Source organism: Melozone crissalis, unplaced genomic scaffold (assembly GCF_028551555.1).
Source record: "Melozone crissalis strain CALT ecotype California unplaced genomic scaffold, PUWL_Pcris_2 ptg000045l_1, whole genome shotgun sequence".
Classification (NCBI taxonomy): Eukaryota; Metazoa; Chordata; class Aves; order Passeriformes; family Passerellidae; genus Melozone; species Melozone crissalis.
This window is the reverse complement of record NW_026535823.1, coordinates 4,796,834-4,822,993: the sequence shown is the minus strand read 5'-3', so window position 1 is coordinate 4,822,993 and position 26,160 is coordinate 4,796,834. Positions and strand designations below refer to the sequence as shown.

General features: G+C 43.0%; 1 protein-coding gene across 1 annotated transcript; it reads right to left on the bottom strand.

Moving 5' to 3' along the window:
* Nucleotides 1–11,634: 11,634 nt before the first annotated feature.
* DARS2 (aspartyl-tRNA synthetase 2, mitochondrial) lies at nt 11,635–26,136 on the bottom strand. The gene is made up of 17 exons (XM_054285905.1): nt 25,962–26,136; nt 24,809–24,908; nt 24,004–24,070; nt 23,649–23,750; nt 22,466–22,561; nt 20,962–21,085; nt 19,720–19,766; nt 18,930–19,036; nt 18,111–18,180; nt 17,394–17,573; nt 16,939–17,046; nt 15,701–15,763; nt 15,380–15,532; nt 14,312–14,530; nt 13,269–13,379; nt 12,977–13,052; nt 11,635–11,942 (listed from the first exon to the last, which is right to left on the bottom strand). The coding sequence occupies exons 1-17, from the start codon at nt 26,029–26,031 to the stop codon at nt 11,755–11,757; spliced, it is 1,881 nt and encodes a 626-aa protein (XP_054141880.1). The 5' UTR covers nt 26,032–26,136; the 3' UTR covers nt 11,635–11,754.
* Between the last annotated feature and the right edge of the window lie 24 nt (nt 26,137–26,160).

The following is a 26,160-nucleotide window of genomic DNA, read 5'->3' as shown; positions in this document are numbered from 1 at the left end:
AAATAGATGGACAGAAATGGAATAGAAATGGACTAAAGAAACTAGAGTGGTCACAGAGTGTCACAGCACCTCTGAGTGGCCCAGGGCATCACCATGCACAGCACCCAAAGAAAACCCCATTTATTCACCCACATCAGTCTCTGCCTGCCCTGCTGGCAGGAGGAAGTGTCACCACATTTCTCTTCACAGAGAAAAGCAAGGCACAACTTCCCAAGAAATTCCTGAGATTCACATTCTCTGAACCTCAGGGAAAGAAAAACAAGTTCTTGTCTCATTTACTGCTTCTGTGTTTGTTCACAAGTAAAATACATTGTAAAAGATTGTTTACCTAAAAATAATTAGTAATTAGATTATTCTGGTGTGAGTATTTTGATTCAGTGACCAATTGAATCCATGTGTGCATGCTGGGACTGTCACTGACAGTCACGAGATGCTGTGCAGTACAATTGAGTGCTTGGCAGATTCAGTTTAGATCTAATATAATACAAAATAATGTAGTATAATAAAGTAATTAATTAACCTTCTAATAAGATGGAGTCCTTCTCATCATTTCTCCCTGCCACAGAGGTCAGCTTGTTCCGATAATGTGAAAAACACCAATCACTTGTTTTTAAAATTTTAAAAATGTAACAGTAATAAAACTGTTATAAAAATAGTGATACAATTAGAGTAATAATAATTTGGACTATTTGGATTAGGACAATATGAGACAATGGAGACAAAGAGTTACAGACATCCAGGTACCTTTTTCTGGAGAGCATGAGCCCTGAAAAAAGACCCACGTTAACAGAGGATTAACCCTTAAAAACAACAGCCTGTTGCATATTCATACACCTCATACATGATGCATAAATTCCATTCAAATACAGGATTCTGTCTGGTCATCAGATTCTGTCAATCCTAACAGTGCCTTCGAGGCAGGAAGAAGTTCATTTCCCCTGATAATGGAGCAATAAATTCTCTTTCTCTGAAAGATTGAGGTGTCCTGTGGCTGCTATCTCAGTGTGAGTCCTTTCTTTTAGAAAAAAGTATCCTATATAGCATAGTTTCTATTTTAACATTTTTTATAACTTAAAACTATATTTAACACACTATTTAAGAGAATTAATACAGCATGACTTTCTAACACAACACATATAATATTCCTTTGAATATTTGCAAAAAGCCAATCATAAAATACATGCATTTTTTTCACAGACAAGGAAGCAGCTTTTCTGTGCCAGGCTGCAGCCAGGCACAAGGCAGCAGTGAGCAGCTCTGCTCTGGCCCAGGAGGGACTGGGATCAGGGCAGTGTGCAGGGTCTCCTCAGGACAACAGCCCCAAAATGGGGAATTCTGTCTGAGAGCAACAGGAGGAGCCAGCAGTGCGTGTGTTTTGCTGTCTGCAGGGCAGCTCACACCCAGCGTGGTGTTTGCCTTTGCACAATGGGCTCAGTTTGTTGACTCGTGTTCAGCTTGTGACCCAGCAGCAGCAGCAGCAGCGTCTGCTGGCACAGCAGCTGATCCTGCTGGGCTGCTCCCTCTAAACCCAGCATCTCACACTCACTGAGAGCTTTCCATCACCATTTCTCAATTTATCAAAGCTCAAAACACTTCCTTAGGTTTTAGGAGAAAACCTACCTTTAGGAGGAAACCTACCTTGAGGAGGAAACTTACCTTTAGGAGGAAACCTACCTTTAGGAAGAATCCTACCTTAGGTTTTAAGTTTTTCTGTTCTGCTTTGGAGTGCAGCTTTTAGCTTTATATTCAGTGTTACTGGGATCTTTTCACAGGGTGGTGAAGACAAAACAATCCTCTTCTAGCTGGAGACTCAAGGAAAATCTCTTTAAACTTCAGGCCCAAAGCCTAAACAACGTGAGAAGAGAAGGGTGGGCAAGCAAGCAAGGAGGATGAAACTTCGTCATTTGAAGCTGTTAATTGGACAGTTAACTCCTATATGCAAATGGATTAAAACTTATAAAAATGTGAGAACTTGTGACCTCTTTTGCTTCCATCTTGGAGCCATCTGGGCAAATCCACAACCAGAGCCAGTGGCTCTGGTACTGCCAGGGTGTGACCTTTGAAGGCACTATATATATATTTTTTTTTTATATTTATATATATATTTATATTTATATTTTATATATATATTTTTATATATTTATATTTATATATCTATTTATATATTTATATAAATATATTAAAATTTATATTGTATATTTATATATTAGGTAAATATATACATATATAATTATTTAAAAAAATATATATAAATAAAGTTGAAATAGAAATTTTAAAATATACAACAAATATAATATATCAATATAATAGATTTAAAATAGTATAATATGTAAATAAAATCTATTATTTCTATATATTATATAAATATAATTATGCTTATAAATATAAATATATTTTAAAATATACTATAAATATATTATATAAATATAATATATAAATATATCTAAAATTATAATATGTTACATATAAAGAAAATATGTTATTTATATATTATATAGATATAAATCTGTAAATATAAATTAATATTTATATATAAATATATAAATGAAGTGAAGGAACTTCAATAAATATCCATTTTATTCCTCTTAACTCCATCTAGCCTTTGTTCCAGCTCCTTAAGGCATCACACTAGCCTATAGATTCTCAAATTTGTACTAGTTTGCTCACAAATATAGGAGACAACATTTTCTATTCACCATCTCAAACTGAATTAAAGGACCTGAAAATACCCATTTAATTTACCTTCTAGCAGCCTTCTAGTACCTAAAAGGGGTTTACCAGGAGCCTGGAGAGGGACTTTTCACACCAGCACTTCCCCAAAACAACCACATGGTTTTACCTGCCCAGCACCTTCCAGACCTGTGCTTTTTTTCAGTTTTTTTTTGTCCTCCTGCAAGTGAAAATTAAACTGATCTGTAATTACCCAGGTCCTCTTTTTTCCTATTAGAGCCAGGTACTGAGTGAGATTTACAGCAGTCAGGTTCCTCACCTATCCACCCAAATTTATCAGAAAGCACCATAAATTATTGTGAAATCACTTCAAAGCTCTTTATTGAAATTCCTGCCACCCAGGCAGCCTGATTTCCCAAGAGCCCTCTTGAATGTAATTTTTTTCCCCTCTATTCCAAGCAAAGCCCTCACTATTTGTCATTATCACCAGCAGTGCTACTCAGCACTTCTTTCTCTTGAACTTTCTAACAATGACAACTATGAAAAATAACCATTTTGGCCTTCCTGACATTTTTTGATAGTTCTTTGTGTCCCCAAGATTATCCCACATGGACATTAACAGCCTGAGGAGGACCTAGGGAAATGCTGACCTCGTTTGTTGTGATTAGCAGGACCACTGAAAGGAAGGGCTGTCACAGTCAGAACAAGTATTTCTTACATTAATGGATCATGATGAAGCAAAATGCATTTTTCCTGCAGGTTTAGAGAATAAAGCAAGCCCAGGGTTGCAAAGGGGAAGTGTTTTTATTCACTGAGTAGTGGCACCTTTAGGTCAGTGTCACAAAAAGCTCATTCCCAACAGCCCAACACTCCATCTATCGTGAAATGTTATATGGCAAATTTATCCAGCTCCAGGGAGGGAGAAAAACCTCCAAACAAACCTGCGTCAGTTCAAAAGGAAAGCCAAGTGAAATTCAAGCGTTGCCAAAGAGGTCGTTATTCAAATTGAGCTCACTTAGAAACATCCCAGTGTTTTTACAGCGTTAGGTTCAAGTCCTGACTGTGGACAGCAAGGTGAGTGAAGCATCTCACCCTCCTGAGCACCTAAATCCTCTTTTATGATGGACACAGCCCCCAGCAGAATTCTCCTCCTCAATTTTCCTTATCCTCCTGGTATACTTAATAAATAAATGAGCACCATACATCCACTACTACATAAAATGACATTTCCTGATTATGAATTTGTTAAAATTACTACAGTTTTCTATAACTGCATATTACATGGTGCCTTTTCTTCACTATAGGATGCATAGTAACACAGAATTTATATATTTACACACAATTTGTGTAGATTTGTAGCTTTTAGTTCCCACTTCTGTGAAAGACTAAGGAAAAAAACCAGCAACCTCTTTTAGGATTTCAAAAGGAACAGTAACCCCCAGGAAAGCACACAAAAATCTTCTGTGTCACTGGCTATTTAAAGAACAGCTTCAGTATTTCCTACTGTTGCATAATAGATTCTGATTATTTTGACACTTTTCAGTATTTTTAAATCTTTTTTAAGCTGGAGCCATGGGGAGGCAGCACGAATTAGCTGCACCTTATTTTATTCCTGTCAGCTAATTTCTAGATCATCCAAAGCTCAGTTATTTAGTCCTTTTCCTCACCAGAACTGCAGCAGCTGCTTTGGGAAGCCATGCAGTGTTCTGGGTCCAAAATCTGGTCCTGGATGAAATAATGAAAGGCTGCTCATCAGGCACCCCTCAGATGCTTTGATCAGTGCTGCCAAAGAAGCAGTGAGGAGCAGAAAAAAGGCATGGGAATGACCTTGATGTGAAGAAAAAAATGTCTGCAGGCTCCCAGCTTCAACAGCAGGTTTTTTAGGTAGCATTAACCAAATTATAAACTCACAGAAATTGCCTTTTCAGAAAGCATCATTCCAGCAGAACATTCCTGACTACAAAGCACATTAATTCAGTCAGCACAGTTATTTAACTGGTGAGTCTACATTTAATAGGTGTTTATATTCATTAATATTTATCTCATCTTCCACAAATGAAATTAGTAACAGCATGCCAGAGATTTTCTCCACATGGCTCCTGCAAATGCATTAAACCCAGCTATCTCCAGAGGCAACTGTGGGCAGAGCTTGGCCCTGTGTGTTTCTGTGGCAGCTGTGCTAAAATTATGCTCCTCCCATTAAAAGAATCCTTTTTTTTTTGCTGGATCTGGCTTCTTTAGTTATACAATATTAACAGTGAAAATAGGAGCTGAGAATTCATGGCTTCATATGCTTCCAGTTTAAATTCTATTTAGAGAATTCTCGGGATTTTATGAGACATCTTAAACATCCAAATCAAGCTCTCACCTTCCATAATTGCTTTGCTATGAATCTTTTAATAATTATTTTGTTGTTATTATTATTAATTTATTATTTTAATAATATAACCCTTTACTGTGAATATGACAGGGTAGCTTTTATATAAACTCTTGCCTCGAAAAGAAGCATGGGAGGTTAGAGATGAGTGAGATTTAAAGTACTCAGAGAAGGAAATGTATGGGTTGGGAGGGATCTTAACATCTAATCCCACCCCCTGCCATGGGCAGGACACCTTCCACTATCCCAGGTTGCTCCAATCCCCATCCAACCTGACCTTGGACACTTCCAGGGATCCAGGGGCAGCCTCACAGTGCCTCCTCACAAGGAAGAAAGTTCTGGAAGGCCACAATGAGGTCTCCTCCCCAGGCTGTTTCTGGGATGCTCCCTCTGGGACAATACCTGTGGCACCTCAAGCTGCTCAGCCTGTCATCCACCCACGTCTCCTCATGGCTCTCTGGCAGCTTTGTACAAAGCTGCAAAAAAGGCAATTCCACAGTTAGCAGGGCTGTGTCATCCTCCAGAGAACTCCTGGCTCTGGGCAGTGTTTGGCTCTGGCTGATGCCTCAGGTTTTGGGTTTTATATTTTTAAAATTCTGTACTGTTTTAGTGTGTGGGTCTGGGCTTCATATCATGGGATGGTGAAGGGATGGGGGACAAAACAATTCCTTCTCTAGCTGGGGATCAAGGACAAATGATCCAAATCTCAGCACCAAGAGCACAAACAACGTGGACTGAAGAGAGAAAAACAAGAAGGATGGGACTGCATGGGCTAAAGGTGGAATTGGACAATGAACTCCAATGTGCAAATGGAGCAGAAATTATAAAGGTGAGGGACCCTATGACCAGTGATCCATTTTTGGGTTCATCTTGGGTGTAGCCCTGGTTAGGCTGTTGTGCAGCCCAAGGTAGATCTAATAAATACCTAATAAATCTCTACTTTAGCTCTGACCAGCCTCAGTTCTAGGTCTGCCTTCCCAAGGCATCCTGGCCATTGTTGTTTTGCCACTCAGAGTGAAGTGATGCTGTGTGAAAGGAGGAGACTCACTCAGTCCTTCTCGTCAGAGCCCTGCTGCTGTAATTGCTGTCAAATTAGTTCTGTTCATGCTGCAGGAAAAAATCTATTGAAGGTTTTTCTTTCCCAGAATCAGCCTGGATGTCTTTTCTCTTTACATATAAATAAAAATAATGGCAAGGAAAATTGAATAGATGACAAACAAGGAGGCTGCATTTCAAGGGACAACATCAAGGAGCTGAGGACTTCATCTCCAATTCCCTTCAAATTGCTCAAGTAAACAATAAAATTCTCAGGACTGAGACAGGGTAATATTAAAAATCCAAGAGTACACTGTGATTGCTGTTTCAGAGAAAACTGCCACCAAACAGGCCCCTTGTACCAACTTTTCTCAGAAATGTTTTTATACTGTTCACGTGGGCAATTAGAAAGTGTTGTCCAAATCTGCTTCTTGTTTTTTCAGATAGAGTGGAGTGGGATCTTTCTGAGCACTTAAAATTTTTTAAATATGTATATATATAAATATGTGATTTAATACTAGTTTTTGCACCAAAAAATATCTAGTCACTGGAACTGAAGGTTGGTAAATACTAACAGTAGGATGTTGGGGAAAAAACCTACAAAAACAACCAACAAGAGCATTCAGCTTTGGCCATCCAGCTGTCCATGGGTATATGAAAAGTCACTGCACTGAAGTCATGCAGGGATTTCCTCAGGAAAGTAGGTGAAATTACCTAAAACTGTACAGCTTAAAATAAATGTGAATAATAAAAAAAAGAGAGGATATTAATTCATGAAGTTATAAGCAGAACAGAAAACACATAAGAAATTTGAATATCATTACTTCTATAAGCTACATGAGAAAGTGACTTGTGCAATGATCAGGTGAGAGGTTTAAATTAAGCATGAGGAAGTAGTTTTTAGAATAACACATAATTTAACAGAACTCAAGGCTATTAAAATGCAGAAGGGAGTCTGCAAGAAAGAGGGGGAGGTACTTTTTGCAAGGGCATGTAGTGACAGGACAAGGGGATAGAAGTTTAAAGTGACAGAGAGCAGGTTTAGATGGGATATTGGGAAGAAATTCTGCACTGTGAGGGTGGGCAGGCCCTGGCACAGGGTGCCCAGAGAAGCTGTGGCTGCCCCTGGATCCCTGGAAGTGTCCAAGGCCAGGCTGGATGGGGCTTAGAGCAACCTGGGATAGTGGAAAATGTCCCAGGGTGGAACTAGAGGGTCTTCAGGACCCAACCCAAATAAATTCTTGGATTCTATGACTCTATAAAATACAAATATTGTTAAAATATAACCAAATTTATGGTGGAACCATCCACAATGCTTTTCTTCAGCTCTGCAGTGAACACCAAGGCTATCAAAACATAACAAGCAAGCTGGCTCCTGATGGGTTATTAGAGAAAAATGTGACCAAGCCATCTGAACAGATCTGTCACGGAGCTCTGCTCGCTGAGAACTGTGCCTGGCACAGCTGGTGACTGCATGGAATCATCATTTTTTAATTACTGAAAACAAAGCTTCCAAAGGAACACAACAAACTGGAGCACAAGCCTGGAATCAGAGCCCAAATATTGAGATGTGAAGTCATGTGAAGCTGACATGGGGGATTTGCATCTGGCACTGTTTAGGTGGCCGTGGTTGTCTCTGCCTGTTCTGTGAGCACAGGGGCTCAAAATGCACCAAGAATGCTCCAAACACACCCCAGGACAAGCAAAGGTAAGAAATAACTGGGGGGGAAATAAAAATCCATACATCTGAGAGCATAAATTCTCTCGATCCTTCTGCTTGTAGCAATAGAGACTCATTTCTTTGGGCTGCCTGCATTCAGTGCAGCATCATTGCTCCTTTCCTCACAGTGGGAGAGGTGGAATCCAGAGCAGCAGAGGCATTCCTGGGATTGGGAATGTACAAAGCCACACCTCCTGCTCACACCCAGGATAAAAAAGCAGGTACAAATCCAGCTGCAAACAGCTGAAACCATTCTTCGAATATTTCTGACTTTTTACAAATACTAATACTTTCTGTTTTCAGCAGAATTGGGAATTCATCAGCACTCTGAACCTCTGGGTATCTGCAGCACAGGATTACACAAAGCTGCTGTGATACATTGCAATTTGGTAAATTATATTGTAATTCAGCTAAACTCAAGAGAGATACCAGGACAATACAGGATTAAACTCCATATTAAATTCTGGGAACACTTTCTGTCTTTGTGGCACTTTATACAAATAACTTGACCCAAACCACCTGGGATGGCTGAAATCAAGGGCTGCAATTTCTCCCCAGGCTTGGAAACTTTTAAGAAACAAAAAAATTTAAAATAACAACTCGCACTGTGGCTGCTGAGAATCCCCCCCTGTTCTGGAGAGGGAGGGAAATATCAGCAGAAATTGATCTCTGCTTCCACAAAAGGGTAGTATAAATCTACTAGAGGGTTGTTCTGGTCGAATCCATTGAAACATACACAGAGTAGGTTCTCCTAGAGGTGGGGAATAATCATTTTGCCAGTGTTTTGTTCAGATCCAACAGAAGAAAATCGGTAAGAGGTGGAGTCAAAGAGTGCAGAGGCTCCACAGGCAACCCTGGCTCCTGCTGGAGCACTCCTTGTACAAACCTATTGCCCACCCTGATCTTCACATCCCATCTGTGCCACTTGTGAAGTTCTCTGGAGAGGAGAGGATCGTGTCAGGGAACACTCAACCTCACATTCTTACCTAAAGAATAATTCTTAACAGAGGAGCCCAGGGTTTGGCATCTTCTAGCACAGCTGACAGAGCAGCATTTCTCCACAGGTTTGTCTGATACAGGGAAAATAACAAAGAGCAGAAGCAACAAGGGGTCTGTGATGGTTTCAACATCTCTTTTCAGGATCACAGGCTGGCATCTTCTCTCCAGCAAGCAGGAGATTCTGGTCTGCAATAGGACCAGCCTTGATTTCCATGGATTTCTTTGTACTGCCTGTCTGCTCTTGCTCCTACCAAAATATGCAGTGTGCCAAGCAGATTGTGGTTTCAGGGATTTTCTGTAGATTTGGCTTGCACAAGCCCAAGTACAATCTTATACAATGCTCCATAAAACAAAACAAAACAAAAAGTAGTATCTTAAAACAACAACAACAACAAAAAATTAGCATCTTCTCTGCACACAGCCTGGCAAACTCACACTTGGAGAGCCTTGGGAGCCACCTTCATTCCCCAATCCAATCACAAATGGTTTTCCTGGATTTGGGACACACCTTTTAACATTTAACCTAATTGTGGCAGGACAGCAGCAGCTCAGACAAGGTGTTTGGCTGCATTTTTGATTTCTACCTGCAGTGATTCCCTCATCTAGCAGTGGGTAAACAACCAGCAGCCAAAGCTGCTTGCACAATAGGGATGTGTATGGCTGGGAGACAGCTCACTCACATGTTTTAACAAGTGCTCTCAAAAAGAATGTTCCAGGCAGGGTTACATTTCTGCCTGAGCCTCCCAGAGCACCAGCTTCCCCTTGAACACTTGATAATCCTAATTTGGGACTCAGCAGAGGTAAACAGCATTTGCCTTTGCAAGCAGGTGCTAAGCAAGCAATATGCTACTCCTGATTTCACAATTAAAAAGCAAAGTTCAGCACATTTTGTTTACAGTTACTATAAATAAATAGCCTGGGGGGAGTGAAGAACTTTTGAGAGTAACTTATTTCCATGACCTCAAACAAGCCTATGACATCCCTGCTTTGGGAACACAGATGATCTTCACCAAATTCCATGCAAATCTTAATCACAGTACCAGTGAAGAAACCAAATCAGAAAATCCAGCATCCCATAAAGCAGCAGTCTGAATACAACACATAGCCTGCAGTGGCTGCACTTTGCATCACCACTGACAAGGCAGGAGAACAAAAATATCTGCTCTAACTGCCCCAGGGTGACTCTCCTCCCTGCAAAAGCAACAACAAAAATTAAATAATTGTTTTTGAAGTCACAGGATGTCCCTCAGCTGGACAGGACCCACAAGGATCATAAAGTTTCAATTGAATCTGCTTAGGGATCTGTTTTTCAGGTCAGCTTCCCTCTGAAAACTGATCCTCACTCCATTACTGACAGCTTCTACTCAAAGAAAGAAAAAAAATGGTTAACTACAGATGAATTGATTTCAAATAGAAATGAATACCCCATATGAAGAAAAAATAAAGGAATTCAGTGTTTGGCTAAAACAAATGTGAATACAAATCCAGGATTGTTCTGTTTTGTTTAAAGTAATATTTAACCAGCTCTGAGACTGAAATAACAATCATGCCAGAAATAAAGTAAGTATTTTGCTTTTACACATGTAACTCCATCATTTTATAATCTGCAAAGCAGCAGCAAGTCAGCTCTAGTGCCACTTTCTATGGATGGTATTAAAAAAAACCCCAAAATCCTCTCCTTAAGGAGAGGAGCTGCCTGCATTACTGATTCTCATCAGCAGGACAGCTCAGTATTTAAATAATAACTGTGAACACCACCATGTAGTGTTACCCCATGATGTGGAGACTGAGAGAGTGGCCAAGCCTTGGAGCAGACCAGGATGTGACAATCTGCAGGACAGGCTGGAGCTCAGTATCAGCTCAGAATCTTCCTTCTGTCCTCCAGCACCTCCTATGGCTTGTGCCTCCTGCTGTCCTTCCCAGCTGGGACACAGGAGCTCTCCCTCTTCTTCCTTTGCACCATCTTCATCAAGGAAACTCTTCCTCAGATTCTTCACCTCCACCTCTCCTCAGAACAGTCACTGTGGATGTTCTGGTGTGGGACAGGGATGATCAGTTCCCTGGGAGGAAATTGCTGCTGCCTCACCACCACTGCAGCAGCAGATTTGCAGAGCTCACAGGAGCTCAGGCTGTGCTCCCACAGATTTCTTGTCATCTCCTGGAAGGGCCAGGGGTCACAAAGCCAAACTGACAGCTTGCTGTTGTAGAGAAAACCCAAAGCTACACTCAGGCAAAACCACACTGCCAGGTAAACTTTATTTATAAACATACAAACTCCTGAATGACTGTGCTGAAAGCACCAGGACCACAGGCCCCAAAGACAGATCTAAACCTCTTGGATGAGTATTACAAGGACAACTGTTGCAAACATCATCCACACTTCTCTCCCTCTCCTTTAAAGGGAAAACACAGCTGAGTGTGAATTTCCCGTGGCAAAGTTCTGCATGATCTGTATCCTCCATCAGGAGACAAGTTGCTGGCTGAGCTGAAGTTTGGCTGTGTTCAGAGCTCCTGGTCCAGCAGTTTTATTGTCACAGTGCTCAGCTGATGTGATTTAATGAGGATCATGATTTAATTCCTGCCAGGGAAGCTGACTATCTCCTCCAGATTGTAGGGGGAATACTTTACAAGGGACATATAAAAATTGGGAAAAACCAGAACCCATCTTCCCTCCAATATGACACCCTAAAGCAAACAGTCTCAATATCCTATGCTCAAATTATATTCTTTGCTATTGCTTTTTGGCATGTCCTTCCCATTACCTCCCAAAGATGAATTCCTATCAGGAAGATCTCTTATCTACTTGCAGTCCATCTGGAAACTGCCACAGCACAGTGGAGCTGGACTGTCCTCACCCTGCCACAGCAGCTGATATTTCCTGAACTCAATCCTGGCCTTTAGAAGCTGTAACCACCTCTGGCTGATCAGATCAGCTTACACCACTGGTGTGAAGTCAGTTTTTCTTTGCTTCTTTTTCTTCAAGAGGCCAGGAAACCTGAATGTGATATGGCTCCAGCTCTTCTGGAGTGACATAGTCTGGAGCATTGCCCATCAGGTCTCGTCCCCTGAAGGATTTTGGAAAGGCAATGACGTCCCGGATACTTGGAGCGTCAACAATGAGAGAGATCAGCCTGTCCAGTCCTACAAGCAGAAAACAAATTGGTCAAACACTTGAGTTATGGCTCTGTATTACCTCCCCTGAGTCAGAAAAATCAGAAAGATTGAGGAGGTAATATCACTGAGCTTGAAGAAAAAGAGTGAAGCAAGAAGCAAGTAAGGGAGGAAAAAAATTAATCTCAGCTGGTAGCAGAGAAAGAGATTTGCCTCGAGAGCAGAAATGTCTACCAAAATAAAGCTTTTCAATATTGCAGGAAGCTCTGTAACACACCAAGGGCTGCAGGACACAGACAGCAAACCCAGCATAACAAAACTTGGGCAGCTGAATGGCAGAACACTGGCAGGGCTCTGCTTTACAGCTCAGGGCTCTGCATCAAGCAGTTTGGAAGGATTACAACTACTGAGAATTCAAGAGGAACAAAAGGCTCTGGGTGACTGGATGGAGGAAGTCAAACTGAAAGATCACAGGTTAAAAAAATAACTTCTTTCTTTGTAGGCTTTTTTATTTTGATGAGTGTAGGGAGGATGTTGTTGGTTGGTTGGGTTTTTTCCCCTCTTTCTTTAAACCATGAACTTGCATTGTTCTAGGGAAAAAACCAAACCCTTACATTTTCTGAACTAATGAGCAAAACAGGTGAAGAGAGAAGGGAAGTGAGATGGCAGCAGAGGGGAAGGGTGTGAAACACAAAGTGCCATTTCTGTCCCATGTCTCCAGACAGGCAGCACAGGGATCCTGCTCTGGCTGCACAGGAATGGGAACAAAGCTGACTCAACCTCACTGAATACAGGGTTTGCAGATCAGCAGGTAAGGACCATCCTTAGAGACCTAAACCCCACTGTAACTCTGGAGAGGAACACCCCAACTTTCTGCTCTTGGTGACCAGACCTCTGTTTCTTTCCACAAAGCTGCTGCAGAGATGGAAGCAGCAAGGCTTTTCCTAACAACCATGAGCTTGTTCCCTGGATCTAGTATTAAAAAAACCAACCAACCAAACAAACAAACAAAAAAAAAATAATCCCACTGAAGACCTGCATCTGTAGAACTACAGATCACTTACCTAAAGCAATTCCTCCATGAGGTGGAGCTCCAAATTCCAAAGCCTCAATCAGATGGGAAAGCACCTCAGAGTCCTCCTGCAAAATCACATTAAGAGGTGTCACTGGACAAGCAATGCTCCTCCTGTTAGCAACACAAGATGAAGGTACAATGAAATCATCCATTGCTCAGGGCTAGGAGTTATGCCTTTATCTGAGAAGATGAGTGTTTCTTTCAAACTATGTAATTAATATTTCAATTAATCTGTGCTTTTAAATCTCCAAGAGATCATTAGAGGCATCTGTAGGTGTTACCTTCAGCACTTTCTCCAGCACAAAACGCTGTTGTTCTGCACTGTGAATTCTGATGGAGCCACCTCCAACTTCACTGCCATTCAGCACAAGGTCGTAGTGCTGGCTACGGACCTGCAGAGAGACAGGGACAGGCACCCCTGTGAGGCTGGCCCACAGCTGCACCTAGAAACAACCTGCACAGAGATTCAAAGACACTGGGAATGAAGCCCTGGAAGCTGTAAAACTGCTCTCTCAGGGGTATATTGCAATTTAGGTATCAGTCCTGCTGGAGGTATGGGGTGCCTCTGACTGTTGTGGGAAGAGAATAAATCCTTTTGAAAGGTTTATCAAACCTGAAGCAAGAGAGATAGGTCAGAATATAAGATTTTGGTTTTCTGTCAGCTCCTTTTGCTGGGGCACATGTGAATATTTGCTATTTGCAGTAATCAGGAAGCCATCTCTTCCAGACACATGCAAGATCATAGAATCACACTAGGGTTTGGGTTGGGAGGGACCTTAAAGATCCTCTAGTTCCAACCCTCTGCCACGGGCAGGGACCCCTTCCACTACCCAAAGTTGCACCAAGCCCTGCCAGCCTGGCCTTGAACACTGCCAGGGATGGGTTAGGCACAGCTGCTCTTGGCAATCTGTGCCAGTGCCTCACAGGGAAGGTTTTTATCCTGATACCAATCTAAGTCTACCCTCTTTCCGTTTAAAACCATTTCCCCTTGTCCTATCACTGCTTGCCCCTGCAAAATATCCCTCTTCAGCTTTCTTGCAGCCTTTTTAGGCACTGGAAAGGACTCTAATGTTGCTCCTGAGCCTCCTCTTCTCCAGGATGAACAACCTCAGCTCCTTCAGCCTTAACTCACAGCAGAAGTGCTCCAACCCCTTGATCATCTTAGCAGTCACCTCTGGACTCATTCCAACAGATCTACATCTTCCTTGTGCAGTCAGTCCCATGAAACAATATCTCTTTTTACACTAAACCCAGCTGCTGCTAGCCTGGTTTTCCATGGGACCAGCTGTAAAAGAGCCAGCACAGCATGCCTGAAGCTGGTTACCTTTGTGGGATCAGAATACAGGAGGCTGACATCTGAAGGATGAGGGGCAGTGAAGGGGTGATGAGCAGATTCCAGCTCAGCGGGATTCTCAGCCTTGGGGAGGAAGAGGGGGAAATCCACCACCCAGAGGAAGTGAAAGGCTGTGGGATCACGGAGTGCCAGCCCAGCTGCCTCCAGGAGGTTGGCGCTCAACAAGCGCAAGGCTCCTAAGGCAGAGCACTGCAACAGAGAGAAGGGAGAGATCAGCCAGGGTGGCTTCACCATCAGGAACTCACTCAAACACCCACCAGGCAGAGTGTTCCATGAAGGAAGTACCACAGACAGCATCAGCTGGAATGCATTGCTGCCTTGAACACTTTAGCCTCATATTCTGACATGTATCACCCTCCTGCCAAGGCAGCAGCAGCACCAGGGTTTGATAGACACCGAGTAAGGAGCTTGGAAATCCATGTTTTTCCAGCTATTTCATCTTCAGAACTTTCTCAGACTAACCTGGGTTAACTGGGGGACCACATGTAAGATCCACACTTTGCAGACAGAGAAATGAAGGCACAGAAGTGAATACAACAAAATGTTGGCTATTGAGCAAAGCGTGACACTTTATAATAAAACAATGCTTAGTTTTATTGTTTTATTTCTCTCTGCTCTTGCCAGTAAAATCTGCTGGCAAGAATAGAGAGAAGGGTGGAAACAGAATCTCTCACCATTGCTGCTAATAAGTCATGCACTTGTGGGAGACACAATTACCTAGTTGACCTCATTTTCCAATCTGTTTGAGGCTTCAAAAATGAAGTTAAAAAAAAAGAAGGCACTGATTTGTTGCAGGGTTTTTTACATTTCAGGCTTCATTTAAGTTCCAAGTCCTGCCTAGAATTTGACTGGGGGCCATGAAAGTAATAGGCACATTTCATGCTTTATCTGCTGTTGCTATAGCTGCCGTTCCAGAGAAAGAGAAAATTAAATGATGACCTATTTTAATAACAAGAAGAATCAGACTGAGGTCAGATAACATCAAAACCATCATCAGCAACATTCAACTCACAGAGCCACCCAAGAAAAGCCTCCTACCACTTGCTTGTGCTCTCCAGCTGCCAGCAGCACCACATCACCCTCCTGCATGTTCAGTGCTTGGATGAGCTCTGACTGCTCCTTCTCACTGAGGAACTTGGTAAGCAGAGATTTCAAGCTTCCATCAGGTCTGCAGATAATTTCCATGATTTCCTAGAGAAAGGTTAAGGGTATGTTCAGTGCAGTGCTGCCCTCTCTTGACTTGAAGCATTACATGCTCAGGCTCTCTCAGCTATTAAAAACTGCTCTCCTACCTCCCTCTGCCTTTATCATGCTTTGTCACTCACCCTTCTCAAAGCCTCAGGAGAGTTTCTGTCTCACCTGGTTAAACTGGGATTTTGCTGACTCCTTCAATGATCCCAAGTCTTTATTTGTAAGATACCGCTGGGGAAAGAGCAAGAGAAGACACAGCAAAGATCAGCTTGGAAAACTCGACTAGATATCAAATCTACTGATTAAGCTGGTTGCAAACATCTCAATTCTTTGGTTTCCAGCTCAAGCTCTTATGAAGGCTGTGGAACAGGACAGAGTGCTTAGCACTGGGCTGGGTGTCTGCTCTGAGGGCTTCTGTCAGGAAAAGACCCCTCCAGATCTACACATTTTTCTCCCCCTCTCACAAATAAATGTATCTGGTCAGCAGGGTCAGGTCACTGCCTCCAACCTGCAGAAACAAGGTTACACCACCACACTGTGGATGGGGAATGCAGAGCTCAAACTGGAGGAAGAACAGAGAAAAAACAAATGGGCTGACTCTTGCATGCAAAGCCATGCAGTAAATGAGGAGCTGCATCAAGATCTTGATTATTTTTCAGCTACTCCAGTGTTTAGGGTGGGTCTAGATGACACTTTTGTGTTGCTCTAACAAACACATCTGTGCCCTCTCGTGGGAAGCCATTAACTTGCACTTTGTGCCAAACTGAAAGGAATCCCAAAGGAAACCATGGCCACAAAGCCCTGCTCCCCAGATAAAACTCAGTTTTTAGAGGACTTGTTTTTTCCATACTGCCCAAGCTACAAAGATGTCTACAGCCAGAATTAAATCTGTTTCCTTGCCAAAATGCAGGACTGTGCCAAAAGTCTTCCACATCTATTATAAACCTTGATTTTGGTCCATGACAAGACACAAATTGCACCCAAAAATGCAGCTAAAGCAAACAAGAGAAGGACATGGAACTACCTGGCCCTTCTCTGCCTATCCCAGAGCTGTGCCATACTCAGCCCCTAACCAGGACAAATCTCCTGTCACAAGGCACAATTCATTATTGAGATGGACATCAAAAAGCTGATAAAAAGCAAGGTGAGACCTGAGAGGGTTCCCTATCCTCATGGGATCTTGCTGCTCTGTTGTTTTCCTCCTCTTCCTTAGGATAAAATACTCTCCTTGTTGTCTTTTTATTCCAACACCACTCAGCCCCACCTAACATGGAGTACAACCAATCTAAAGCTCCCTTAAGAACACCAGAAATAGCAAGGAACATTTCCATACCAACAAAGGAATTCAAATTAGCATTTTATTTATTCCACACAAACCATAAACAGGATGTAAGAGCATCACTTACCACTCCCTGAGGGATACAAATGGCTCTGATAGAGCCATGTGGGTAACTGAGGGCATTCTGCACAAAATGAATGTTTGATCCTCGTAAAACATCACTGACATCCGCGATCTGACAAAGGAGAGAGCACAGGAAAAAGCACTGCTGGTAGCAATACAAAGCAAAAATTCCTGCATCTGTGTCTTAACACCTTCAACACTATTCCCTTTTAGAAGATTTTGCTTTTAAATAGTCAAGATACATTGCTCCCTGCATCACCTTTAAAATAAAGTTTTATCAGAACATATTTTTCACAGTCAACTGATTAAATCCTCTCTTTTTCAGCAGCAACAATGGAACAGGCACCTAGGGTAAATTACAGCACTCAAAACTCCAGCCAAACATGTATCCATGATCCAAAGGTTATTAAACACTGACTGAAAGGAAAAGCTGCAAGCTTCCAGTGGGCAAACCCTCACCTTCATCCCAAAGCGAGTGTCTGGTTTATCAGTCCCATACTCAGCCAGTGCCTCCTCATATGTCATGGAAGGGAAAGGAGTCACAATGGAGCCTCTTTCCTCAGGCCAGGAATGTTGCAGGAGGCCCTCTACGAGCCTCTGGATCCCAGCTTGATCTATAAATGACATCTCTATATCTATCTTAAAAGAGAGAACAAGGGGGGGAATTCCACATTAGCTACAGGTTGTGCTTTCATGGTGCTTCTTGTGAGTACATAGCCAGCAGAACAAGAAACAATACACAAAATGACATCACAGCATGACTGCATTAGGCCAGGAATGTGTTTAGGATCACCCTCCAGGCTGATGACTCAGCCAACAACCTCCTCAGAGAGTGAATGAGGTAAGGATGACAAGGACACAGAAGCAGCCTTGAGTGAACCAGGCTAACTCAGCCTGGGATTTCAAGGCTGAGGAATGGGATGTCTGACCTAGCAGGACAGGAGGAGATTGTATCATCATAGTAAAATCACTGCTGCAACGCAATTCCCACATCTGCACCTGGGGCACTGCAGCAGCCAAGGACAGGAACCACGCACTCATCCCACACCGCTTTCCAAGGCTGTGCCAGTGAAACACACACCAAAGCAGCACCAGACTGACACACACTAAGCCTCCAGAAGGGAAAACAGCTCTGAGCCACTTGGTTGAGGAGCAGCAGCAGAGGCTGGTGATTACCTGGGTGAATTCTGGCTGCCTGTCAGGCCGTGACCCCTCGTCCCTGTAGCAGCGAGCGACCTGGAAGTACCTGCAGTGACACTGTGACTTAGATCATGGTTTAAAGTATCCTCAACTCAACTGTGGCTATAGAACTGAGCACACAAAGAGAAGGAAAAAGGAAGTAAACCAGAAAGAGAGGGCTTTGTTCCCACAGCAGATGATCTCTGTTCCCATCCCTTCAAAGGAATGGAATCATAACAAGCAGTATCCATCTCCCTATCTTCCAGAGGCACTGGAGACTGCCAGGTGAGCTGTCCCCCAAGGGCAGCACAATCAACTCTTTATTCCCCCTTCACTCCACTCCAGGACTCTCCTAACAGCCATGCAAAGCTCTCAGACAAACCTGGCCTGCAGTTCACTGTGTGAACAATTGTCTGTCTCCCTGTTCATCCATTTGATTTGGAGAAGTAAGCCCAATTAAAAGCTTTGCACTTGGGCACCCTGACATGCTTTTCCTTGTCTCAGTCATGCTCAGCTGTCCAGCCTCACCTCAATTAATTTTGTAGGTTACTCCTGGAGCAGCTTTCATCACACATTAAATTTTCTGCCCTTCAGGAAGGCTCTGCTTCAGATCAGGTTTGCATTTAACAGAGCAGTAAAGATTTCAGCTTTCCAGAAGGATACATTTCATCTGACTGTAAAGTCTTAAATACTTAAGGATCTCTCTTCAAGACACAAATCCTTGCCAGTGAGGTTTTTTAGGAAAGTTTCTAAACTTCAAAGATTAAGCAATCCTAGACAGGACATGCAGAGAACAGGAGTTCAAGAAACTCTTACCTGTCCAGGCCTCCAACCATGAGGAGCTGCTTGAACTGCTGAGGACTCTGTGGCAGAGAGTAGAACTTGCCTGCTTCCCTCGAGGGCACAAGGAATTCTTTGGCTCCCTGGCATCAGAAAGAAAATTTACAGAGTTCAGCAAGTAAGTGCCCCCAGTTCCTAACAGAGCAAAAGGAAAGGACCTATTTTTCCCATTATGAAATCCCACATGTGAGGAAATGGCTCTTTGTACATTACACTTCATATCTGTTAAGCAACTTGGTCCAAAATATCTGAAAGGAGAATTCTCCACCTTCTTCTCTGAGAGCCTAATGCATAATAGACCATCCAAGACTGGGGTTTAAATGCAAGAACTCCAGGGTAGCTGCATCAACAATTCCTCAGCTACAGCTCTCTTCTCTCTGACTATTTTTGAAATGAAAGAAATGAATATAAGATCAGAAATTTAATTTACTTGAGTATGATCTCTACAATAACCTACTGGTTAAGAGATAAATGCTGAAGAGACAGTGCTTTCAAATTTTTTGGGTTTATAATCCCAGGGTAGACTTGCATTCAACATGTGCTCTACAAGGCAGACGTTTATCTTGTTCGAAGGTTCAAAATTAAGACATGAATTATCATCTCTCCCCTTTCTCTCCCTCTACTTTTAAAAGAATTTGTGGAGGATATCAGAAGTTTCACAAGCTGTTATTTAGCAAGGGAAAGGCAACGAATGCTGAGTGGCAACTGGAAATGATTCAGCCCTGACTGTGTAGCTGTAGGAGGCCAAAAAGCATCACATACATACCCCTGGGGTTCTTTTAAACAGAGTTGGAGTTTCTACATCCACGAACCCTGGGGAACAAACACAGAAAATGCTGAGAGGAGGGAGAACTAACATGACAGAGTAGGCTAGAGTAGGGTTAGTCAGCAAAATAGGTCGTGCAGCACACCATGGAGACTCTCCAAAATCAACACACTTTACTACTTCTAATAATTATTCCTGTAATGACAGATCTAAAGGCTCTGAGCTACTCTGATGTCCTGCCAGAACTGTTGATGATAGGACTCCAAACAGGCTGAAAATGTGTTAATTCTCTATCTATTCTAAACCAGGCAGATTTCCCAAAATGCACTTCCTGATTTTAAGAGAAGCAAAAGCCCTAAACAAAATCCATCCCTCTGACATGCCTCAACTGGGTGACCAAAAGAGGGCAACTACCTGCAAAGAGTCTTTTCTCATTGAAAACAGCTAATTTGAAACAGGTTGCTCAGAGCTTCATCCAGCCTAGCCTTGAACACTTCCAGGGATGGGGCAGCCACAACTTTTGTGGGCAGCTTCTTCAGGCCTGATGAAGAAGTAGCACCCACCCCACCATAAGCAGACATTTCCTTATTAAGTGTGACCACTTTGGAGCAGCAAGGTGGTTAGGAATCTCTGCCAGCACAAGAAAAAAGCAGCAGGGAGAGCTGGAATGTCTTGAGTTTGTGAGGGTCCCCAGGACAAGGTGAGAGATGAGAATCTGACCCCATGTTCTCAGAAGGCATATTAATTATATTATATTATATTATATTATATTATATTATATTATATTATATTATATTATATTATATTATATTATGCTATATTATATTATGCTATATTATGCTATACTAAAACTATACTAAGAAAAGGATATAGACAGAAGGCTTAACAAGAATGAGAATGAAAAACTCGTGACTGACTCCTCAGAGTCAGTTGATGACAGAGGACTCCAAACAGGCTGAAAATGTAATTCTCCATCCGAAATATGGAGAATAATTCTCTCGACACAGATGATGGTGATTGGTCATTAATTAAAACAATTCACATGAAACCAATCAAACATACACCTGTTGCATAAACGATCTCCAGCCACATTCCAAAGCACCAAAACAGGGAGAAGCAAATGAGATAATATTGTTTTTTCTCTGAGGAGAAGCTCTCTGAGGAGAAGCAATCCTGGTGAGGGGATTTTTCAGAAGACATGGCAGTGGCAGGAATGTTTGCTGCTCCAAGCAGCTCCCTCACCGTGCAGGTTGCAGAGGTACTCGCGCATCCTCATCACCACGCGGGAGCGCAGCCGCAGCGCCCACTGCAGCCGGGAGCTGCGCAGGTCCAGGTACCGATACTGCATCCGCAGCGCCTCCGACTTCTGGGGACGAGAGAGGGGCAGGGTTAAGGACAAAATTCAAATTGCATGGCCGGTGAAGGGATCCTAAAGCCACAGAGAAAAAGGAGAAGATAAATAAACCGGTGATGCTCCGTTGCCGCAATGCGCCCGTTACGCACAACCTACACAAATATGGCAATTGCTCGGAAAAAAACCCAAAGTGCCCACAGAAGCTGGGGCTGCCCCATCCCTGGAAGTGTTCAAGGCCAGGCTGGATGAAGCTCTGAGGAACCCTACCCATGGCAGGGGGTTTGGAAAAGGATGATCTGTAAGGTTCCTTCAAACCCAAACCATTCTGGTGTTCCACAAATCAAATAAAACAGCCTCATTTCAAACTCAAAAACCCAGCATAGCCCTACGTTGAAGATGGCAATGCAAGATGTTTTCAGTTACCATCTGTATGGTAATTGAAAACATTTGTCTTTGTCAAGTGAGCAGTTTGCTTTACCTCTCTCTTTGAGTGACCACATCCACACCTCCCTCGGGAGGGGACATTGCTGATAACAGCTATTGAATGTCCCTGCATGGCTGATAAGAACTACAGCATCCCATTGGGAGATGTGAGCCCAGAGGGAGGAGCCAAGCATTCCTACCTGGATACAATCTGAGGTTTCAAACATTCCTGCCTGGATACAATCTGAGGTTTCAAACATTCCTGCCCAGATATAATCCAGAGGTTTTTGAGACAGCAGCATGGCTTTCCCCACTGGATTTCCCAGAGGAACAGCAGCTGCCTCTCCTTCCACTGGATCTTCAGAGGAAGAATCCATCCTTCTCTGCAGATCCCCCTTGCTCCAGCAGAACCACCCTTGACACTGCAGGAGGGCTGCAGCCACAATTCCAATGGGACTGCCACCAACACCCTGACCCACAGGGTGTCAGGTTGGGTTCTGACTCTGTCAGTGTTGTCCTAGTGTACTGCATTGTTTATTTTATCCTTTATTTTTTCTTCCCTATTAAAGAACTGTTATTTCCTGCTCTCATATTTTTGCCTGAGAGCCCCTTAATTAAAAATTTACAGCAATTCAGAGGGGTGGGGAGGGTTTATATTCTCCATTTCAGGGGAGGCTCCTGCCTTCCTTAGCAGATTCCTATCTTTCCAAACCAAGACACCCCATTTCCTTCACTCTTTCCTTTGCCATCAGTGCTTCCAGAAATATGGAATCATTCAAGCCCTGTTTTCTGCTTAGCTCTAATTGGAAATAAATCCTCCCAGCAAACAAACACCACCTCTGTTTTAAATACCATCATTCCTCCCAAGTGAAGTGGGGAGAACCAGACACAGCTCTCAGATGTTTTACTATCACCCTGGGCAAATTCCCAATTTAGTGAAAAGCCACCACTTTGATAAGAAAAACACACCTTGATAAAATCCTTGATTTCAAAAGGCAGCTTCTTGCAGGAATTTAGGATCTCTGCAGTCTCTGCCTTCACTTCAATATCCCCTGTTGGCATTTTCTAGAACAAAAAGGCAAAAAAATTAAAACTCAAAACAGTTGGACAAAGGTATTTCACAGATGCTCAAAGGGAAAAAAAGAAACAATGTGATTACCCTCCCTGCCTTCTAACATCGTGTATAAATCAGAGAGTTTCTCCCAAGGACAGATTTCTTCCAGGTTTCCCTTCTGTTCAGAGAAACACAAGCCACCTCACCAAAGCAGTTTCTTTCCCACTAGCATACCGGTCAATAAACAGCAAAACCACATAGTGTAGGTTTCAGGGAACATGAGCAAAAGCAGCCCTTAATATGAGTCAAAAAAAGGCAAATTAGAGGAACTTCTCAGAACTTCCAGTTCTAAACATCAGTTCTCAGAACTGGTATTCTTTTGACTCCATCCCGAGGGAGGACAGGCAGCTCCCCTCACGTAGCACTGAGGCACAGCAAAGTTCACTTGATCCTGCAGGATTCCCACTATTTACCAAGGGAAAGGACACACAACCTTCCCAAAACAAAGAAATTAATAAAAGAAATAAAGGCATTGCTTGAAGCCTGGATTTTAAGTGGAAATCTAAAAGATAGAGCAATAAGGAGCTATGATCATAAATACAATCCTCTTTTTAGACCTGCCAGTTATATGCACAGTCCTGAAAGATCAGTCTATAGCTGATTACAATGACAGCTGAGGAATGCAGAACATTAAAAAATTATTCAACCTCTGTTCCCTATATAGAGGATTTTCCTACAGCAGAATATTCCTATTCTGCTGGGAGACCAGCAGAATCAATAAACAGGTGGAACTCGACGTGACAATATTTATTTTCAAGCAAAAGCAATTCCCACCACACTATGAAAGCCTGGAAAAGCCAGCTTTATCCTTGCAAAGGGCTGGGATCCAGTTTAATTTGTGTGTGCCTGTAATGTGCTCTGAGATTCTCCTGTTATCCGACATAGTGTGAGGTGACATCAGTGCTATCTGAGGATGGGCTGTCACACAAGCAGAATCTGCGACAATGCTCTGACACAACGCCCACCATAATCCCACCATCCAGGGGTGTTTCCTTCAAGGAATAAAAACTCTGGGAGTCTCCCTCACCCCATCCTCACCGGATTCTCCTGCCCCTGGGGCCGAGGGGACACTGTCCCAGTAACTCTGACCACAGACTCCAGTGGGGCATTGGACAGCAGCTCCTTCACATGGGAATGTGCCTGCAGGGAGAGGATACAACCTCAGAGGAACTCAAAGAACAGCACAAAGGCACTGAGGCCAAGCAATTAAACCCAAAATCACTCTTAAGGCAGGGGGAACAGCATTGATGCTTCTGTTGCAGGGTCAGGTCAGGGCTCTCACGACACTGCAATCTATTTGTGAGTCAGAGCACTCAGTTTGGCAAAGTGGCTGCTGAAGCCAAGCTACCAAAGGAAAAATAAAAACACAGATTCATGTTTTGGTAGCACTTACCTCATCCTGAGGAATGATGACCTGGGTGAGTCCCTGGAAATCCCTCAAAACCAGAAACAGGCCTTGTCTGATCCATGAAAAGCACAAAAGGAAGAACATTTTATTCACAGATTTAGTAGTTTCTACTTTTAAAAGCATATGGCAACCGGCTACACTTTCAGTACCCTGCAACTCATCCCAAAGCACTCACGAGTACTGAATGATGGACACTTTTCCCACACCTGAACAATTCATTTCACCTTGTGATCAGCCTCACACAACATACAAATAACCAGGAGAAGCAGAATTTTAACTTGAGCTTTCATGCATACAGAGCTGGGGTTCTGGACATGTGAATTTTCCTGCTGGAAAACATCATTCAGCTAAAAACAAATGAGCAAAAAAACCTAAAGTTCATGTGGAATAAAAACAACAACAACAAAATCCAATCATCAGTCAAGAAGGGGAACCACTCGTCCCATAAAAAGTTCCACGTGAATAAGCCACACTGCCAGCCCCAGAACCATAAACCTTGATTTGTTCAAGCTGCAGCAGGGACAGCTGCCACTGTGCTTTATCCATCAAAAAACTGCCCAATGGGACATGGTCTGCTGTCTTTAAAAACAAGAGCACCATGACCACATTGCAATAATCCTAACTCCTTTTCCTGGGTCTCCATCTACAACTGCTTAAAGATGAGACACTCAGGACCCCCTAAAACCAAAAAACTTTTTAACCCATCACTGGAGAGCAATGGTGCATGAAACACAGCTTAGAGTGGATGTGACAAATAATCATCTCCATTTTCACCATGGTTTGCACTTACCTTTGATATTGAACCCATCCATACAGAGTCACCTTCTGTCCCACGTGAGCAGCACGCAGCTCTCCACATGTGTTGGTCCGAGTGACAAAACTGTTGAAGTCTTAAATAAATTTAAAAAAATAAAATAAAAAATATATATTTTATATATATACATAATCTCTCATAGCTTTTGTAGACGAAACAGAATAAATGGAGTTTTCCCTCCCAGTAGAATTTGTACATATATGGAGAAGTTACTTCTAATCTAGATCCGGACTATGTTTATGTCATAAACACGAAATTAAGCTAATCTAAATGTAACTTAAACAGGGATTTTTTCTGTTTCTCAGTTCATAAAGATACTTGAACATAGCCTTGCTGCAAACTGTTTCCCTGCACATTTTAGGAGCAAGAGAAGCGAAAGTCACAGGTCAATCCTAAGGGGTGCTGACAATTCCACATTTAAATCAAGAATCATAGAATAGTTTGGGTTTCCAGGACCTTAAAGCTCATCTTATTCTACCCCCCTGCCATGGGCAGGGACACTTTCCACTATCCCAGGTTGTTCAGAGCCCCATCCAGCCTGGCCTTGGATATTTCCAGGGATGTGGCAGTTCCTCTCAGCAAGACCAGGACCTCACCACCCTCACAGGGAAGAATTTCTTCCAATATCCAACCCAAACCTGCCCTCCTTCAGCTCAAAGCCATTCCCCCTTGTCCTGCCGCTGCAGTTCCTAGCAGCGACACAGCACAACCGGGCTTAACAAACCAAGAATTCAACACACACGGAGGACACTCACCATGGAGGTGTAAATTTAATAGCTCCTGCCTGAAACAACTGGAAGAAGGCCTCAACAATGGTTACAGAAAGGTTTGCACAGACCCCCGTGTGCCTGTAATTATGGCCTAACTCACAGATCCATTCACCACCACTTACACAATGTGCAAGAGGCTCGGTTTGCAAGGAGAAGCCTGAAGGATACCAATACCTGGTCTTATATAAATAATTCTTCATGAGCGCCTTTAGAATTAAAAGAGATTTACAAGACACTTAGTAAACTGATACAGGGAAAATAACTTGTGATATTAATCGATTCTGGGGACTATCCTGACCTGTACCCCGGGAGAAAAAGGCCCCAAACCTCGAGGGGACGGGACCAGCGCTCCTCCTCACCTGGAGCCGCAGGTGCGGCGGCAGCGGCCGCCCGGTGCAGCGCTCGCACCAGCAGCCGGGGCAGCGCCATCCCCAGCCGCCCCCCAGCCTGAAACACGGGGAGGAGCGCCGCGGACCTGCGCGAAGCGAAAAACGTGAGCTCCGGAGGGGAAAAAAGGGAAACCGCAGCCACCTCCTTCCCTCAGCGCCGCCCGCCCCA

What these genes read in the sequence shown, in the direction of transcription:
- DARS2 (XM_054285905.1), bottom strand. Translation starts at nt 26,031, where the DNA reads ATGGCGCTGCCCCGGCTGCTGGTGCGAGCGCTGCACCGGGCGGCCGCT. An exon ending in CAAAATCCCAGTTTAACCAG is followed by an intron (nt 15,533 to 15,700) that starts GTGAGACAGAAA and finishes ACCTTTCTCTAG; the next exon opens with GAAATCATGGAAATTATCTG. An exon ending in CTGGAGAGCACAAGCAAGTG is followed by an intron (nt 14,531 to 15,379) that starts GTAGGAGGCTTT and finishes TCTCTGTTGCAG; the next exon opens with TGCTCTGCCTTAGGAGCCTT.